The 19156-nt window shown below is 38.0% G+C and overlaps 1 protein-coding gene across 1 annotated transcript in view; it reads right to left on the reverse strand.

Moving 5' to 3' along the window:
• frem2b (FRAS1 related extracellular matrix 2b) overlaps window positions 1–19156 on the reverse strand; it is a 61704-nt gene that overhangs the window by 24653 nt on the left and 17895 nt on the right. The window contains exons 3-8 of the mRNA XM_017416302.3: window positions 14499–14645; window positions 11850–12080; window positions 9713–9838; window positions 8971–9222; window positions 1765–1914; window positions 708–917 (exon numbers count right to left, since the gene is read on the reverse strand). Coding sequence (XP_017271791.1) covers window positions 708–917; window positions 1765–1914; window positions 8971–9222; window positions 9713–9838; window positions 11850–12080; window positions 14499–14645 — 1116 coding nt within the window. The remainder of the gene's footprint in view (window positions 1–707; window positions 918–1764; window positions 1915–8970; window positions 9223–9712; window positions 9839–11849; window positions 12081–14498; window positions 14646–19156) is intronic.

Raw genomic sequence — 19156 nt, forward strand, 5'->3', positions numbered from 1 at the left:
AACACAGCCGTCACCGATCACTGCAACAGGCTGGGAGAGGGTGCAAGACGCTACCGTCACCAGTCAGAGAAAAAACCAGCAGACCAACGACAGGCAGACGCGGTCAGCGGCGCGATGAAAAAACCAGAGCAGGATCGGGAGAGGGGGCGCGGAACACAGCCGTCACCGATCACTGCAACAAGCTGGGAGAGGGTGCGAGACGCTACCGTCACCAATCAGAGAAAAAAGGGGCTGACACCGTCAGCCACGTCCGGACAGGACGAAAGACCACACAAAATTGGGAGCGGTCAAAAGCTGCAACAAACAGTAGGCCTCAGACAGAAATCCGTCGCAGCCCTCGGAGGGCGATATAACGCAACTCCAGCCAACAGGCAGTCGGGCGTCCAACGACGGTGAAAAGGCCAATGCCATGTGCAGCGAACCGCATGCGAGAAGAAAAAAAGGAACAGAGCCTCGGATGACGTCAGGCTATATAGCCTCTGATTGATCATCCGATGTGTCACAAGTGTGACTCTGTTGATACTATTACTCGAACTGCGCATGCGCGAAGGGAACATTCAGTGCTTTCAGCACCGCCCTCTGGCGGTCAGTAGGGATGAAATAGAACAAAATAATTTAATCAAAAAATTAGAAACAGAACTAGTAACATCAGATACACTGGGTAATTATTTAAATAAACTTGGATAACCATGATGACTTTTACTCACAGTCAGAAACAGAGTCATTGATGATGATGACACTCTTGCTTGGCTCCCCAAGGATCCCATTCATAGGCATTCGTAGTACCAGTTCAAACTTCTCTGGTCCTTCCAGTACCGGCTGACCAAGATCATCCAGAATGGTCACGCGAATCGTTTGCATGGTGACCCCTGGTGCAAAGTCCAGATTCCGGCTGATCCCCATATAGTCCACACCCGCTGCCGCCCCAACACAAGACAGGTAAGACATGTTTCAAACAGCATATTTCAGTGATAACAGGATATATTGGCCCCATATAGACTACTAATTTGTGAATGCCACATAAGGTGAAAGATGAAATGCCATACACTGGATGACGACAAAGTATTTTGTCTCATGGTTGATAGCTATGAATAAATTCATGAATTAAGCTACATTGCCAGGAGCTGGAGTTCTCTGATGTCCAGCTCCTGGTTTTTCGTTTGCCATTCTTTAAAGAGCCTTTGTAATGAGACCTCAACCTTTGCCTGCAGGCCCTTTTTTCCCCAAATTTATCACCCAGATATATATGGGCTTGGATTTCTATCATCCTGCATATGATAAGAAGCTAGTTGCCTTTACAGTTGTAGTGCAGGTGGGAGAGGAGTTGTTAAGAATCTCTGAAAAGGGAGATGACTGCCTGAGGGTAAGAGATAATAGAAGCTATAGGGAAGACTTGAGGAAATAGCAATCAGTCTTGGACTCAAAAATGCTTGCCAATGTGGAGAAGAATCAGTATGCATCCCAGAAACTCAGTTTCCAGTCAGAATAGCATTACCTCCACAACAATGTGTACATCGAATGCCTAAAAGACAAGGTCTGAACTAAGAGACTCTGGCCTCGTTTTCTCCGAACCTAAAAAAATGTTTACATTCCCCAGGCCATCCACTCAGCATATCCAGAGTGGAAATCTTCTTGTACAGATGAGCTCAGGAATACAAAGACTGACAGGATGACGACTTAAGTCCATTGTTTAGTTTACTTTACATTTATTTAAGCATGAACTAGCTGAAATGTCAGAGAAGGATGTTTATCAGAGACACATACCCTCAGCAGAGACAGGATCTGTCTTTTTGGAACGCACTGTGACAGTTCCTCCTTTGGAAAGATCAGTCCCTGTCCTCCACACCTGCACTTCCACAAAGCCATCACTCTCATCCACATGGTATTCTGTGCTTCCAAAGTAGAAGACAGGATCTGGAAACGACAGAGAACAGAGGGAAATAAATATAAAAAGTGAAAACACAGGAGTACAGAGTCCATAACACACTTAGAACAATAAATCTGAATGTTTGATGTAACTGAACACTTGAATTTTTATTGGCTAGCACATTCTGTTAAATTATCTGTAATTAAAAGAAAACCAAGGGGCCAATTCCATCAGATTAGTAGTAGGTAGTCAACACTATAATTGTGGACCTTAAAAAATACTTTTTGACATCCTGCCACTATGTTTTGGAAGTAGTTGCTGGTTGCAACAAAGTTTAATAGACAAAAAGAAACCTTGGGGCAAAACAGAATTTCCTAGTTCTGTTCTGGATGAGCCTGCTGGTTGTGTTGACTTTGATAGTGATGGGTCTGAGAGGCAGACAGGATGTCTGACAGGAGGTCTGAGGGATGTAAAGCTTGAAGTGCCAGCCCAGGCCTGTCTGACTGCAATTAGTGTTTCTATGAGCTGAGATTCCACTGCAGCCAAACTCACCTGCTGTGATTTTAACTCTTCAAGAGCTACACTCCTTTCACTGCTGTCCAGCATGTCATCATGTTTGTGAGATGGTTGCTAGATTGTGGACTTTTGTGTTTGTTTGCTTTGGGTGGTGTGGTTAGCCACTAACAAATTCATAACACTGGCAGTCAAAAACTGAATCCAAATAAGGCACAATCCTTTCAAACAAAAGGACATATTTTTGTAAATTATTAAATATTTCTTTGTGATCAGTAATCAGATACAACTTAGCTGTAAAAACATTGTGCTTTTGAAAGCAGCTGTGACCAAACAGTGAATAAATAGAGCAAATGACAATAGCTATAGGCAGAGTTGTTGTTGCCATGACAATGGAGCTCAGCACCAATAAAATGGTAAAAATGGACAATGTGGAACCAAATGATAAATTTACAAAACAAATCCGTTTTGCTGTTGATTATGTTATCTCATCAAAAAGAAGAAAAAAAACAAAACAGGATAGAGATAGAGAATAACTGTCAGTCAATGGTGCTGCCAGGCAGAAAAAAATGTTTATTGTACCTCATTATGCAATTATTCTACCAGAAAATTTTAATTTTGAGAGGACATTTAGAAATGTATATGTTGCTTTCTAGATGTAATGGCTTGCTAATAAATAAAGATTGTAAAAAGAAAATTATATACATTTAAGCAAATTTGCATTTCTTAAAGAATCTTTTCACATGAGTAAAACAACCCTGCAATAGTGTAAAAGCAAAGGCCAGAGCGCCTCCATGCTTAAATCGTCATGATATGGGCAGGACAATAAATGCTTTATTTGTAGACTTGCAGCTGCCAAAACGTTTCCCCACAGAGAAACCAAACAAAGATGGTTTTGGCTGCCTGCACTGGGTCTCTACCTGGAGGAGTAATCAGATCTACAAGGCTGAAGATGGCAGCCAGGAACTCGGGCTCTGTTGGACTCATCCAGTAATCAGATAAGGTTTTTGCACCACACAAACAAAAAGCTTCAAAGACCTAAGGGCCATTAACTGAAAGGTAAACCTTCTGCAACCATCAGCTCAGCAGCAACTCTGACACCAGAAAGCACATCTAAGGTTACACAGATGGAAGTGGAGATGACCTGAATTTAGACCAAACTTCAAGGTGCTTTAACTTATTTACAGTTTTTGAAGCAAAAATTATGAGATTATGAGAAACATCAACATTTTGATGGCTTCAATACAATAATAAAACTACCCTTTTTTATTTGAAACAAAAGAATGCAAAAAAGACACTTAAGAACTCCTTTTATGAAATCCTTGTGCCTTACCCCTTGTTCTGCAGAACAATGCTGCAAATTAAATATCTCTCATGTTAAATATGTGTGAACATAAAATTAAAGTTGAGACATGTGAAAAGACACAGACATCCCTGAGGACGCTGTTAAACTTCCTCTGACGACTTGATTTCACTTGAACTTTGCACAGAATTCCCACAGCGCTAAGTGGCTTCTTTAATGCTGAAATTCAATTGAGCCCCGGCAAATGCTCCGCTGCCAACTGTGCAATAGAAAAATTTGTCTCCAACAAAACTCTTATGAGCAATTTATTATTCAGTGCAGAAAACCAACAACAATAACATCTTAGGACAGCAACAAATATCTGAATTTTCAAAACAGACTGAGTGTCAAAAGACTGGCCTAAAGTATTATTTGCTTAAGTGTTGTGGACATCTGTTAATATGTTTTAAAAATCGGAATCCAGGTGGGACAAAATGACAGGGTTTGCATGTTTCCCCTCGATTCTTGCCACACATCGTTAAAACAGTTTGTAATAATACTTTCAAAACCGAGTCGAATCTACAGGCGAGTGACACAAGACTATAAATACACCAGCCAAGTCCTGCTGTACAAGCAATTTCATGTCTTACAGTCTGACCCCACCAAAAACATTTTTCCGGATGCAGAGACGATATCAAACAGCAATTACCTCTGCAAGAAAGAACAAGTTTCTCCAAACCAATTGCAGGCAAAAGCAACAAGGTGGAAATCACAGGGATTTGGCTTCCGTGATGTCTGCCACTTGGGAAAACAGCTGGTGTTGTAAGGATTGCAGCTGTTCATGATAATGTAGACAGACCGGACAGCTTGTAAACGTTCCCTTTTTTTTAGCACAATATGATTCATAATTTCACATCCATTTCAGAGGGATACAAAAAAAAAGTGTGCAAAAGGTTATTAGGCAAATGTACACATAGCAGCTTATCCTCAGCACAGTTTTCAGCTCTTTCTCCAAATGACTCTGTAGCAAGCTGTTACTTTCCATTTAAACCATTTAACAAGATTCACAATAAATGTAAAAAATACCTGGGAAAAAAAATACTAATTTCATCCCTCAACCAAACAAAATGTCCTCTTGACATGCACAGAAAATGTTTTTTAACACTGCCTAGTAGAACTTTGGCATGTTTGGTGATACTTTCTAAATAAAATCAGCTGCTAAGCTTTCAGTTTCTGTGAACTAATGAAGCATTTACATGTATATGCAATAAAGCCTGACAGTAGGTGACCATGAAGTTCAAAACTGTAGCAAGAATCAGTCACAAGATCAGACAAGGGAACTGTAAATGAATGGTATATAGAGTATATTTATTTATAACGTTTCTAGTCTTACTGACCACTCAGAATGCTTTTACACTACTAGTCACATTCAGCCATTAACACACATAGTGATATGCAGATCAGAGGGAACCTGGGGTCAGGGAAGCAAGAAACAAAACACTAATTCTTTAATTGGCAGACAACCGCTTTTCCTCCTGAGCCACAGCCACCTCTGTCAGTTGATTTGATTGGCTGGTTGGGCTAACAAATCAAAGTAAGATACCCAGAATTCAATTTAGCTATTTAAGATGTCGCTTTATTCAAAATAAATTAGAAGAGAGGCAGCTGAGGCCTGAAACATGTATGTTGAATTCTGCCTAATGTTTTTGTTTTTAGGAAGCTGACTATATTTTTTTCTTTTCTGGATAATTTTGCATGTTAATTAGTGAAATTAATGTTTTTGTTGAAAGGAAAATGTGCCTTCTCCTCCACAGCACAGGTGCTCAAACGTTGTTACATTTGGTTTAAGTCAGTTTAGTTAAAAAGAAAAGCAACAATGCAAATATAAACCCTCATTAGTTGACTTTGTGGTTACTTGAACTTACTAGCATGTGGAAATGCAAAGTGATCTGTTTGCATAAAGCAAAAAATGTATACATTGTTGACCTGTTTCTAATTCATACTTTATTCATGGACTTAAGTACACTTGCTTATGCATCTTGTTAAAATACCCTTTTGCTAAATTTGCTAAAGGTTTTCTTGTTTTTTTTTTTATACAAACTATTTGAATTGAAAACCCACAAAGCTGCTGAAAAAACCTCCTGGGGAGTTCCAGCATATAGACATCTCATTCAGGGCCAGGTGCTTGGCCAGGCACAGACTCCTTCTGCACATGCAAGTACAACACTTGAAAGCTATTCTAAAGGAGGGATGACAAAGAAAGATGTGTTGCCCCATTTGCCTTAGATCTGTACATGCATTTAGAGACCAGAACCTGGATTACACGCTTGAATTTAGCCAGAACAGCTGAACTAAAAGTGGTAATGAATCTCCTGCTGCCTCCCTACCCTTTCAGACAGGAGATCAATCTTGTTTTTCTTGCCTCAGAGCTGTTTACCATTTACTTCAGCATCAATGCTGAAGCCTTTTCATTATCAACTCCCTTAGGAGAGACATGAAGGGTTGACATCATCTTATTTCTTCTCCCTCTTCATGTTTCGACAACATTATTCCATTTTCTATATCAACTTCACCCTGTCTAGGGTTATGGGGGATTGGAGACTATCTGAGCTGACACTGACTGAGAGGCGGGGTACATCCGGGACAAGTTGCTGGGCCTTGACAAGGACAAAACACTCATAAATATGGTCAATTTAGCATGTATGTCATTTGAATGTATAAGGAAATCAACACAGCTTGAATAAACCCTGACAGAAACAGTTATAATCTGCTAACTCCACACTGAAAGGAAGGTTTGAAATTAAAACCCTTTAGCTGAAAGACTCCGAAAGTCAAAAGATACTCTATACAACTGTGACCCTAAATGCTTGCAACAATCCAAACTTAACTCTACAGTTACACTTTTGGAGGTTTTTAATTAGCCAGTTTTACACATACTGCTTGTCTCTGTATGCTTTTATGTTCAGATGTGCAGCTTAACTGAGGTCAGCCTCAGGTGTCATCATCATTAAGAGTCAGTGGTAGATCCAGAGATTGTAAATGCTAAATGGTAAATGGACTGTACTTAAATAGCACCCTTCTAGCCAAAGAGGCCACTCAAAGCGCTTTACAGCACAATCTGCCCTCATTTACCCATCCACACACAGATTCATACAGCCCTCTGCTACATCTCTATAAACCTAATCTGAATAAATCATTCTATATCTAATCATGGCTTCAGATCGCATTCATACACCGATGGGATATACATCGGAGGCAGTTAGGGGTTTAGTGTCTTGCTCAGGGACATTTCACATGATGGAATTGAACCTCCAACTATCTCACTGGAGGACGACTGCTCTGCATCTGTGGCTCAGTGGTCCTTCAAAATTCTAACTGTAATGCAGTTAGGGTTTAACAAAATATGTTGTTTTTTTCTTCATTGTCTACTCAGTTGTCCAAGTAATGAGTAAATAAACCATTAGTGGTGGTTGTCAGACAGAGTTGTAATGTGGTAACCCTTCTATCAATGATAACACTGAGCAAATACATAACAAGAACTCTTGAATCAATTGAGTGAAAATATGTTTTTAAGTTATCTCATAAATGAACTGACATTTAGCAAATAAAAAAGGATTACTCAAGCAAATAAATAGTCAATGCCGCTGCAACACCACACGCATACGTCGGCAGACTCTATGAAGCAAAAAATTTATCCTCCACAGCTTTCTAAAGATACATAAATGCATGAACTTCAATATACTATTCATCAGTAAAAATAAACTTTACCCCAACAGGAGTATAGTTTCAATAACCATTCATCTTTTGCTTTGTTTATCTGAGTTTATTTCCAAAGTAAATCTTAAGCTAGCTGTTCATAACTCTTGGAATACTTTCTTACTTTTATATGCTTTATTCATCTATTTACTTGATTTTAAACCATCTCAGTGCTCATTTTGAACAAATAAAAAGCAGACAAAAAGTCAGAAACTATTATATCTCCATTACACATGGCAGTTACAAAACCATCCATGACTGACAACGTTAAAGTCAGAGCCTTCAACAAAACCTATGAGAACGTAATTTAATAGTAGCGATGGAAACATATTTCTTTGTAAAGAAGAGTGGATGGAGCAGGAACTGGCAGGTGAGTCTCAGCAGCTGTTCAGACAGGCTGCAGTTAGGAACAGTATGGGGTCAAAAGGTCTTCTGTTTACTCTCAGGTTACAGACTTTCCAAATGCATAGGTTCTTATGTTTTAAAGCTGCTTAAATTACTGAAGGGTGTAAAACCTCATTCAGGAGCCTAAAAGAAATTTTGACAACAGGCCAAATGGAGGAAATAATAAAAGAAAATTGTAAAGAATCTTTACCTATTTTTTTTGTTGAGGAAATGAATGGGCAAATATTTTCGTTTTGCTAAATATTTGAAAAACTCACGACTAATATTTTAAAAAAAAATTGTTATGCTGAGGGCCAAGGTGCAAACAGTAAGACTATTGCAAATGTAAAACATACATACGTCCTATTCAGGTGGAATATCATCACACTGAGAAAAGAAAAGTGCCTCAATAAGTTTCCAGTAATTAACTTTTTGCTTTCAGAGAACAATTTTCAGGACTGGATGTTTCATTATCTCTTCAATTATCAATCTGCAGTTGGATTTTAACAAAAAAAAAAAAAACCAAAAGACAGTTTTGCAATTATGATGAATTTTTAAGCTCCACAGCTTTCTGTCTGTAAACAGAGAGTCTTGACTTTGCAGCAGCAAAGATTGTCAGAGTGATAGAGAAGTGAAGAGAGGCCGTCAGGTGTTGGGGAACAAAGAGACATCAGGTAGATGTGGGAGACTAACAGCCCTCCTGTATGAGCCTGCAGATATGAGATAAACTCTTTGCCTTCAAAACGTAGGGCTGCAAACCCAAATCTTTTCTCCCCAAGTCATGGGCATTGAAGCAAAAACACACCCACATGGGAAAAACTCAAAAACACACTACCATTCACTCCAAGATGTTTTGTGTCTCTATATTCACTTGCTTTTTTTACAGAAGAGTTTAGAAAGTATCAAATCTATGAAACCTTTTCCAAAACTGGTTTGATTTTGATGTCAAAATGTTAATCCAAATACTTTTAAACTTCTAATTTGGTTAAACACTGCCTCTGAGGAACAAAAAGAGTAATTAGAGATTTTCTGGGTCTTTAATTAGAACTGAAAGTGAAAAAGAATAAAACAAAATATGCTAAAATGTCTCTGAACAATCAAAGCCCTTTAATTTGTTAGACTGATTGCATTTGAATGCATACTTACAATCAGTAAAATGACATCTTACCATCATCCATATCGGGAATGATTATGATTTTGGCTGTGGGGAACTCTGAGCCCAGGCGGCCCCCCATGGGCATGCTGAGGGTGACATTGAAGCTTTCCTCATCTTCGTACAGGGAATCATCAATTATCACTATCCGACAGGATTTCTCTATCTCTCCCTTGTCAAAGCGCAGGATGCTGTGATGGTCTTCAGGCCTGGAGATGTAATCAGAGTAGGACAGCACTGTGGTGGGGACAGTGCCTGTGGCCGAAACTGAAAAGGCAAAAAATAAATTACATAATTAAAGCTTTCACCACAATAAAGAATATAATTTTGTTTAACCACAAAAGGATTATTTTTTATTCTTTAACACATCAAGCTTTCTCTCCTCACAAATGAGTCTGTTTTTTTTTTATTAAAATGTCTATTTTCACCTGTTCAAGTAAACGATGAAAGGCAAAACTGCTTAGGTCCTTCAGTTTTCTTAAATACACAGATTAACTGCTGCATGAGTGAAATGCTTAATCTACTTTTGATGTGTGATCAAGTAACTGTGACTCGACGCTGACAAGATTAGACCAGAAGTAATTAACACTTCAGAGATGTCAATACAGGGGCTTGTTTTTGCTTTTAAGATGCCAGTTCTACAAATTTAGTTGAAAAGAGGAGTTATAAATATAGACTTAAATCAGACAAGACAGGAATAACTGGAGAAGCAGTTTACCACAGTAATTTAAATCCACATTGATGGGAATTGTGTTACCTTGCTGGGTGTAGCATATAACCATAAGCTCTTGACTGACATCTCCGCTCCTGTGAACAGGAATAAGCAGCTCACCGATGTCCTCCTCTATGTTGTACACAGCCAATGGTATAAACACTGTGGATTCTGTTATGTGGGGTAAAAAAGTTGAATGTTAAATTTTGATACACAGATATGTCTTGCATATAGGATGCAAATAGAACACAACAATTATTGAAAAGTGAACTTAACTTCAACTGCAGACAGAAAAACCTTAGAACATAAAATATACATATAGAATATAAAACTCCTAATTTGCAAGCTTTTGCACTGCACAGGGAACAATGACAGCTCTCATTACTGCTATGTTGTTAGTGTTTCTATTATTTATTAAACATCACCATTAACTCCGTATCCATTTTACCACCCATAATTGGACTACACAGCTTAAAAGACACATTGCAGACACATTGACTTGTTAGATGATACAAATGGACCCCAAAAAAAGAAAAACATATGCAACACAAAACTATTTAGTTGGTCCTTAGAGAGAAAAAAAACAGGCAAAATCTTTATCTCACTCAGTTAAAAAGCATTTTGCTAGTTGCCTGCATAAATTTGCTTGAATAATAAGGTGTTTTAATTCTGTTTTTTAGGCTGGGAAAGGTTGAATCGCTTCATCTGTTCCTCAGATGTTTCAATGGTGGCTCTTCATCTCTTTGTCTCCTTCTCTAGCTTTGTATGACATTCAGAAAGGTAATGAGTTTGGAACATTTCATCCATGAAATCCACAGAGCTCAGACTTCAGTTTTGTATTCCTCTCAGTGAGCATTATTGATAGCCACATTAACAAAGCGTTGGTGAGTTAGCATAATGTGCCTTTATAATGTATAGGACATTAAAGCAACTCTATATATCTTATTGCTAACATTCGGGTGTTCCCAATCTGAGCTAAAATACTCAGTGTGGTCTAAAATAATTTATTTGTACAGATTCTCGATGGCAGTCTTTGGGCTATTCTGTTTTTCTGTTCTCAGAATAGAGAACAACAACATACATTTTTTATAAGCCTTCAGAGTTTATTTGACCTTGAGTGGCTAAAATATGTTTAAACTTTAAAAACCAAAAGCAGCTTAATGCTATGATAATAGGCTGGGCTGTAGGATGACAATTTCTGCTTAAAGCACAAGAAAACAAAGTAAAATTTCAGATCTTAAAAAGAGGCAGCTGGCAAGTTTTTTTTTTTTTTTTTTGATTGCCCTTCAGGGATCAGTATTTTCAAAAACAAGTTTCAGCTATACATGCTCATTAGCATACAATGTTTGCAGCAAATTCTTCTTTTCCACACAGTAAAACCCTATGGGATCCATATTTGTTGTTCTCTGTCATCGTTCTGTTGGGCTTTTTCAGCAGCACCTTTTTCTCCTCTATTCAAGCTGTTTCACATGCAAATCATTACTGCAGCTAATATCACATCTCTTTGACATTGCTCACAACAGCTGTGAAAAGACAATGCTTCCATTGCTGACACTTATTTATTTCATTTTATTGTTTATGTACCAACCTTTTAATCAGGTTGTGTTCACAGTATTTTTACAGTTTTCTTTTATCTTCCACAGAAACACTGTATTTATGATGCTCTGATGCCCTCAGATAGATGAAAGATAAAATTTCCATAATCTCATCTAAACATGAAAAGAACTTTGATAAGGGTTCAAGAAATTTTAAACTGAGCTAAATGATCTTTGAAAAACAAACAAACTGATGCTGTTGCAGCTAATCATGTTTTATGGTTTCTATATAAATGCCTGATCCTTTATCAGTTTTTAATGTTTTACATTAAAACTTGTTTTGTACTCATGTTGCTGTACTCCAAATGGCTTTGTGTTCCACCAAAAAAAAAGAAACCTAACTGTCATCCTCTGTTACAATAAATTTGTTAAAATACAATTACTAGACATGCGCAAAATAGTGACTTAGTGAGTCATGTTAGACTCGTGACATTAGACACTTAAAAACATTAATAATTGAAAAAATATTTTCCTAAATCTACTTTAAAGTAACTCAAGATGTATGAGTAGGAAGCAAAAAAATGTACAACTATTTAACCTTGCAAAAATTAAGCAAGATTTTAGTCTTCGGGAAGAAATTCACTGACCATCACCAGGGTCCAAGATCTCCACAGTAGCGACTTCTGGAAATTCAAGAGCTGCCATCACCGGCTCAGACAGGAGAATCTGAAAAGTCTCTGACACTTCATACTCGCTGTCTGACAGGATTCTGACTTTCCAGGTGGCTGTGGTCTGGCCTGGGTTGAACTGCACCTGTTTCTGAGACTTCCCTCGGAAGTCTTTGTCCTTTTTTGCCGACCCATCCTTCGTGCCAATACCTTAGGAAAAGATTAGGTAAAAAATGAATGTTACTGTAACATCTAAAAAACTTGTAAAATACACAAAACTAGAAAATTTTAATGTCTTTTTCCGTACATCTCTTCATCATGAGCCTTGACATTTATTTGTATACAATTACTGTTTAAAAAGATGCAGTCAAAGTGCTTCCCCTTTTCAGTAAAATCAGACAATTTCTAAACTGAACAATGTCTGCTCATTACTTGGCTGCAGTTTCCATTCCCAGTGTTTTGAATAAACTTGATGGAAATAAAATTCATACCAGCCTGGTGTTAGCAGAAGTGGTCTGAGTCAGACATACACTTTCTGACCTTCAGCATGTGAGCTGTTTGCTGAAGCTCAGTCACCATTGCTGTGACTCTGGCAGTATTCCTGTTGAGCAGGAGCGCTGAAGCCAGTGAAATGTCACACAGCCTCTCCATTGTCTTTGCTAACTGGCAACACAACATGAATCAGGGTTTTGGCAGTAAGCCGAATAAACATGGCTGCACACCCCAAAGCAACCCTGACACACAGCCATATCAAACAAAACTCAAGATAAGGCAGTAAAGTGGTCAAAACTGGAAAAATGCAAATGAAAAGGTTGAGATATCACAGAGTGAGTTTGCACTTCAATACTGTTCAGATTGAGGTATGCAGAGTTGGATTTTTTTTAATATTATGACTCATCTCTTTGATGAAAATGAAACTGGACTTTGATATGCAAGTGCAGATAGGGAAAAATGCTCTTGCAAATTTGTGCTAAGATAAGAACAGTTGCACTCAATGGGGCTTGAAAGACCAGCAGTCTTCAAAGAGCAGCTATGAACGGAGAAAGAATAATTTGCCTGAATTCTGTGCTTGAATTGAACGGCAGTGATCACAGCAGCCCCTCTGAGGATGGGCTCACTGTAACCTCCGAACCAGTGCCACCCTCGCTGTGTAAATTCACATGTGAGGTAAAAGCCCTCCACTGAGAGGGAGAATCCTCTGATAAGGCTTCACTCTGGTATGGTTGGACAAGAAGCGATATCCCCAGCCCCCATGAAAATGGACTGATAAGGTATCAGGTTTTTCTTCATCACCTATTGCCATCTTGCTCTGGTGGAAAGTTTGTCAGTTAATCAAATCAGATTTCTGCTTTTCATCTTCAGACCTCAATAAATCAGACAGAGTGAGAAAAGCATGATTGCTATTTGAAATTTCACGGATAGATACAACCTTACTAAGACAAAAAATATATTGCAAGTTGTGGTCCCATTAAGAGGAATACTGAAAATGTGTTTTGAAGTACAATAATCAGTTATAAAAAGTGGATGTTTTTGAGTCAAAATCATATTTGCTAAGGCTATTTTTTAATTAAAAACTTCTAGAGAATTTATTATACTTGTGTTATAGTCTAAAAATGACAAGTACAAATAATAAAATCAAAGGAAGTCTCTGCACAATCTTTAGGTAAGTTCTGTCTGTATTTCTCTTTGCAAGAAATAAAAAGTAATCATTTCTCAGAAGATTTATTAAGACTAACCAATGTAACCAAGTGGCATATGCTCAAAAAGTCATTGCCTGAGGATGTGAACATGTAGCCACCTAAAGTAATGAGAAACGGTTTGATAAAAAAGTTTCAACTTGTACTTCCAGAAATAGAAATTGTACATTGCTGTTGGTAGATTTCTTTGTACATTGAACGCTTTGACAAAACAAAAGAGATTGGATTTTAAAAAAAACACACACACACCAGAACGCTCAGACAATAAAAAACAGACAAGGCTCGATCCCTCCAGGAACTGACATCGGTGCATGCATAGCTTCATGTCACACTTTTTAAACTAATAAATGCAACCATTAATAAAACATTTAAATGCTTTAGTAAATAAATAAAAATAGTTTTACTACTAGTTTTACCATCAGGCCATAAAATACAGAGTTTTAAAAAAAGGTATTTGGTGACAGTAGGGAGCATTCTTGCAACATAGAAGTATTAGGATTTATAATGAATTTAGTTTTGGCCTGTAAATGATGGGAAATGTGTCTCTCTATAGTCACTGACTTCAGAAGGTTGTATGTGTCTGCACAATCACTGTGGGACTGTCCTTTGTGATTGTGTGATTGGAACCCAAACACTAGCAAGAGAAAGGAGGTTAAAGGTCATAACCTGTATGCCCCTACTGAATGTTGGGGCAAGCCTTACTTTTGTCCCATAATATATCAAAGGACCTGCTTGTCTATCAATATAATGACTTCCCAAACAATACTGACTTTGTTGGTTTCTTTGTGTCGGAATCTTTAGCCTTGTAACTGAAAATACTAACATTTTGAGTAAAATAAAATATAATGAGTAAATGTAACGTTAATGTTTATTGCTAAGGTTTAACAACTTTAAACTTTTTTTAAAGCAGGTTGAGAAAAAGGCTGCTTACTAACAAATGACGTCTCCCCCAGGTAACCACGGCGTTTCAGTACAACCTCCAGGAACTTGACCTCCTCGTCCACCACGTAGTGTTCCTTCTCCAAAGAAATCCAAGCCCAGTTCAGTCTAAACTGCTGGTTCCTTAGTTTGTTGCCTCCTGCAAACAAAAGTAAAAGATTCTTAAAATACCTTGATAGAATTTATCAGTCTCCAAAAGAAAACACAGAAGATAAATCAAATATTCAAACCAGGACTTAATAATCAAAATACATTGCACCATTTTGTTTTTAGTCTGGCACAGACATTTAATACCCTGTATTAGTGTTCTTAGATACCTTAAGAACTTGATTTTGTGTCCTAGCCAGCACTCAGTGGGAGGTGAGAGGCGTGCAAAGCCTTTGTGCAAGAGCAACAGGGTTTGTGCAATCTAATTGCTTTATTTCTAATTAAGATAAAGGGCTTCTGTTTCCTGACTGAACTCGGTTATTTTATCCTCGCCTTTTGAAGTTCAATTCAAAGGCTATAAGCCAGAACACCGGAGGGCATGGCTGCTACCATTTGACCATAAAGGCTTAAAGCACAGGCAGAAAAATAGGCATCAAACGCAAACAGATACACAAACTCTGCCATGAAAGCGTGAAGAGGCATACACAATGACTCATAGAGAAACTACACAACACTTTGACATTTTCATTTCCTCAGCAATAGCTAGCTGTCTAAATAATGACACTGGTTAATAAAAAGTTCAAATGAATTGGCCAAACTGTATAGTGAGACCTGCTGGCTACTGCTATAATGAATATGTGTAAGAAGATTTAGATGACTGAGCCTAAACACCAAACCGTTCTGAAAGCGATGGAATAAAACAAAACTGCCCGGAGGGAGCAAGAATTATGTCGAGAGAGTTCAGAGTGATGCTGTTGTTTAAGTCAGACACAACCAAAAGTCTCCGTGCCGTTCCACCCTGGTTGTTATGGTCAGTGAATTTGTCACCTCCAGCTGACCAATTCATTGCATTCATTTCCTTCTCTCTTAAAGCAGAGTGAAACCTTTACACTTTCACCATGGGTGTCTCATTATGTGTGGGGGTGAATGTATTTATGAGTGTGTGTGTGTGCGTGTGTGAGTGCACATCCAGTAATATCTTCTCTGCAACTTTTTCACAACTTTTTCCTTCGCGTAACAGTGTATAGCCACACAAAAATGAGTTTCAATGCTGTTAAAAGTCTGTACTTTTTTGCAACATGGTATGCACTTTTACTTTGAGCACCTAAAGTTGTGAAGAGTCTCAGTCCAGTAATATATAAAGAAAATGAGGCCTCACCCATTTCATTTTTACATTTTTGATGAACCACAACATAGGGTTGTTCCAAAACTGTTTTAAAGAGAAGAATGAAGGTGCTGATGCGTTGTAAACATAAAACGGTGAAGAAATTAGGTATCTTATGTGATGTCACATTTAAGTTGTAAATTTGACATAAAGCTAGAAAATACTCCCAAGCTCAGGCAACAACAGGGTATTTGTTATGGCTTGTAAAGTAATACGCATTCTAAATAATTTAAAAATATATAATGCAGCTCATTAAATTTTCAGAACAAATTATTAAGGAAACCTTTTATTGTCTGCAGAACACAGCATGTTTAATGCGACAAATATTGCAAAAATAAAATGACTGCTATTCTGTCATCATCGTATTAACTGGTAAAAAGCTCTTAAATGGGGTTAGGCTTAAAAAGTCTTCATGAGATCTACCACAGAGTTGGGTTTTTGCTTCCTGTGTGTTCCACATCATTCTTCTGCAGACAGGTGACCTTTGTAAGACAGGACCTCACTGCACTGTTTGGATTAAAGCCAGCGGTAAACACTGCATGTGTGATCTCCGAGTTGTGAAGCCTGTCCTCCACTGAGGCAGGCGAAAAAAAATGTCCTGGCTGTCCATCAGACATCACTAAAACTTTGCAATAGTTTGAGCAAGTCAACTTAAATCCAAGCATAATCGTAGAAAAATCAAAGCAAATGAATAAGTAATCATATACTCAGAAACCAGAACAGATGGGGAAAAAACTACTCTAAGAAACTCATACCTATCCTTAAATGGCATTCACACACAAAAATCGGCTCTATTAATTATTCAGCTTTTACAGCCATCAACTTCTAAAGAAAATGCATCCCTTGACTACACTTTCATACCTCAGAAAAACTATATACCTTCACAGTTCGACTGTAAACAAACCCAAAATGGCATAAACAAATGCTGAGTTTATGGTGCCTTGAAGTCCAGCTAAATCTGCAGCAACATGGCCTTCAGGGAAGTGGGGAGTGGAAGTGTTTGTTTCCAAAGGACCTCTGCACTCCTCCAAATTTCTTTCTAATTAAGATAAGGCGGGGTTGGAGTAAGTCCACTTCAAAGAGGCCCCAAGAAAAACACCAGAGTTAATCTTTACCTAGGCCTCAAAGCCCTGAGAAAAAATTTAGTGAACAAGATTCAAATTTGTCTTTTCATTGTGGTGCAGCTCACTTAAAGATGCTAAAAAACTAACTGTAGTTTTCACAACATATCAATTTCTTAGAAGCTGGCTTCATCATTTATTAAAAAGGATATAGCCTTCATTCTGTTTGTCTTGTTAACACCAAGAATTTTTGGTTAAAGTGCAAACTCCTTTACATATAAAGTCAAAAACCTTTGTAATTTTTAACCACTTTATACGAACCATTTCACAGAGCCTTTTGTGCAGTTTATGAAGCTGCACAAGTTCTCTCTATTCACACGGTAGCTGTGTGATGCAGGACAGAAGGCTTTTGAGAGAGGCAAAAGAATGTGGGAAGCTGTACTGTGCCAACTTAGTGCCCCCCTGTCACCTCCCTGCATACATGTTGCAGTCCGGCCTTATTTGGGTACCGTTAAGCATTGCAGAACTGTAGTGCCCCATGGACCCTCATCTGTTAGCTCAGCCTGGCAGACAGACAGGCGGCCTTTTGCCCACAGAGACAGCAACACACAGCTCAGCAAGGATAAACGAGGACTAACCTGTGAATACTGATCAAGTGAAAGAGTACATCTAAAAATAAAAACTGGCTGCTGTTTGTCATCCTTAAATATAAAGGAATATTTATCCAGATTAACAACTGAACTAACAGAATGTGGTGTGTTTTGCAGCATTCATCCTCATGCCTTTAGGTTTTTGCCTTTGTGTTTTTGCATGTGTGTGTGTGTTTGTCTGTAGCATTAGTAAAATATCTCTTGAACCAGAGAACAAATTTTCTTGAAACTCCCAGGAAGTTGTCACTGGATGTCTACAACTGATTAACTTTTGAAATCAACCCCATTCAAGATGGCTCCCCCAGTGAATCTTCGTCAGCAAAAATAAAACTGGCTAAAACTCAATTGATTTTACAGATATTGAGCTAAAATAGGATGTGGTAGTAGCTGAGAGTCATCCCCAACTCATACTCAAGCACTAATATGTCTTACAATGCTGCCTGAGATTGCACATAACATCAGTTAAAAATTTGGACCAAAATGGCTATAACCTGTGAAACTCTGACATGGAAAATGGCAGTCTTAAAGTATAATAAGCTTTTAATATAATATATAAACTCATATAAACTAAAAACAGTTTGTTTTACAGAAACAACAAGCATTCCAAACACTTTACATGTCCAGTATTTCTGCTAAATGACCTGTCTTTAAGCTTCATAGTGTACCAGACCATACCAGCATACTTTTCACCTCTCCAATTAAGGGAAAAGGGATATAATAATCCTGTTGAAGGGTAAAAAGCACATGGCAGTGCTGGGAGCAAGAAAAAGAGAGAGCGAGAGAGAGAGCTTGATATGGTCTAATCACCCTAAGCCTTGTATCTGCAGTAACAAGTGGAGAGTTGGTCAGGGCTTGAAAGACTTAGAACAGTTATTATTTCACATGCTAAAAACCCTTTTCTACCCTCTCAGGGAACTGTTCTGCTGGAAATCTGACCCCTGTTCAGGTTTCATCCTTCCGTCTGTGTACACCCACACAGTGGACACTCTGAGGCGACATTTGTGGAGCCTAAAAGAAAGGCCAGAGGTGCTTCTGAACAAAAGTGCTGGGTCAGAGAGCCTCAAAAAGCTTAAGACAAGCAATGCTTTGCTCTCAGCGGGGAAAGTCCTTTGAGATTAACATATGAACTCCGTACAGAGGTGATTAAACTTTTTATGCTCTTTTAAAATCTGGAATGCAATTGCAATTTTATTCAAAAGGATAATATTTTATTAAGTTTGTTCAAGTTAATGAGAAAGTAGTTAGAAATTCATTAAACCATGGTGTTTATTGATTTTATGGGGGAAATATCTTATTTTGTTTGTAATTAAAAGGTGATACAAGTATGTGAGATTACATAATTTATTAGTCTCTTATTTGTTCAACCTATTTAGAAAGTTCATCCAGAGACAATTTATTATCCAAATAACGGTTGCTTGAGCACTAAAAGGGGTGAGGGCAAAATATTAGAAAATTACCCACTGTAAAAAAAAGCTAGCCAAGATAAACACTTAACCAACAATTAAAATGTTCTTTTCTGCTGTAAGACAGACAGAAAAATATTATTTTAAAGCAGAAGAATCCCATTATCCTATTCACACTTTTCAGGTTTCATTCTAAACTGCAGTGAAAGGTTGTTGTGGAAACC

The sequence above is a fragment of the Kryptolebias marmoratus genome, linkage group LG2 (assembly GCF_001649575.2).
Source record: "Kryptolebias marmoratus isolate JLee-2015 linkage group LG2, ASM164957v2, whole genome shotgun sequence".
In the NCBI taxonomy this organism is placed as follows: domain Eukaryota; kingdom Metazoa; phylum Chordata; class Actinopteri; order Cyprinodontiformes; family Rivulidae; genus Kryptolebias; species Kryptolebias marmoratus.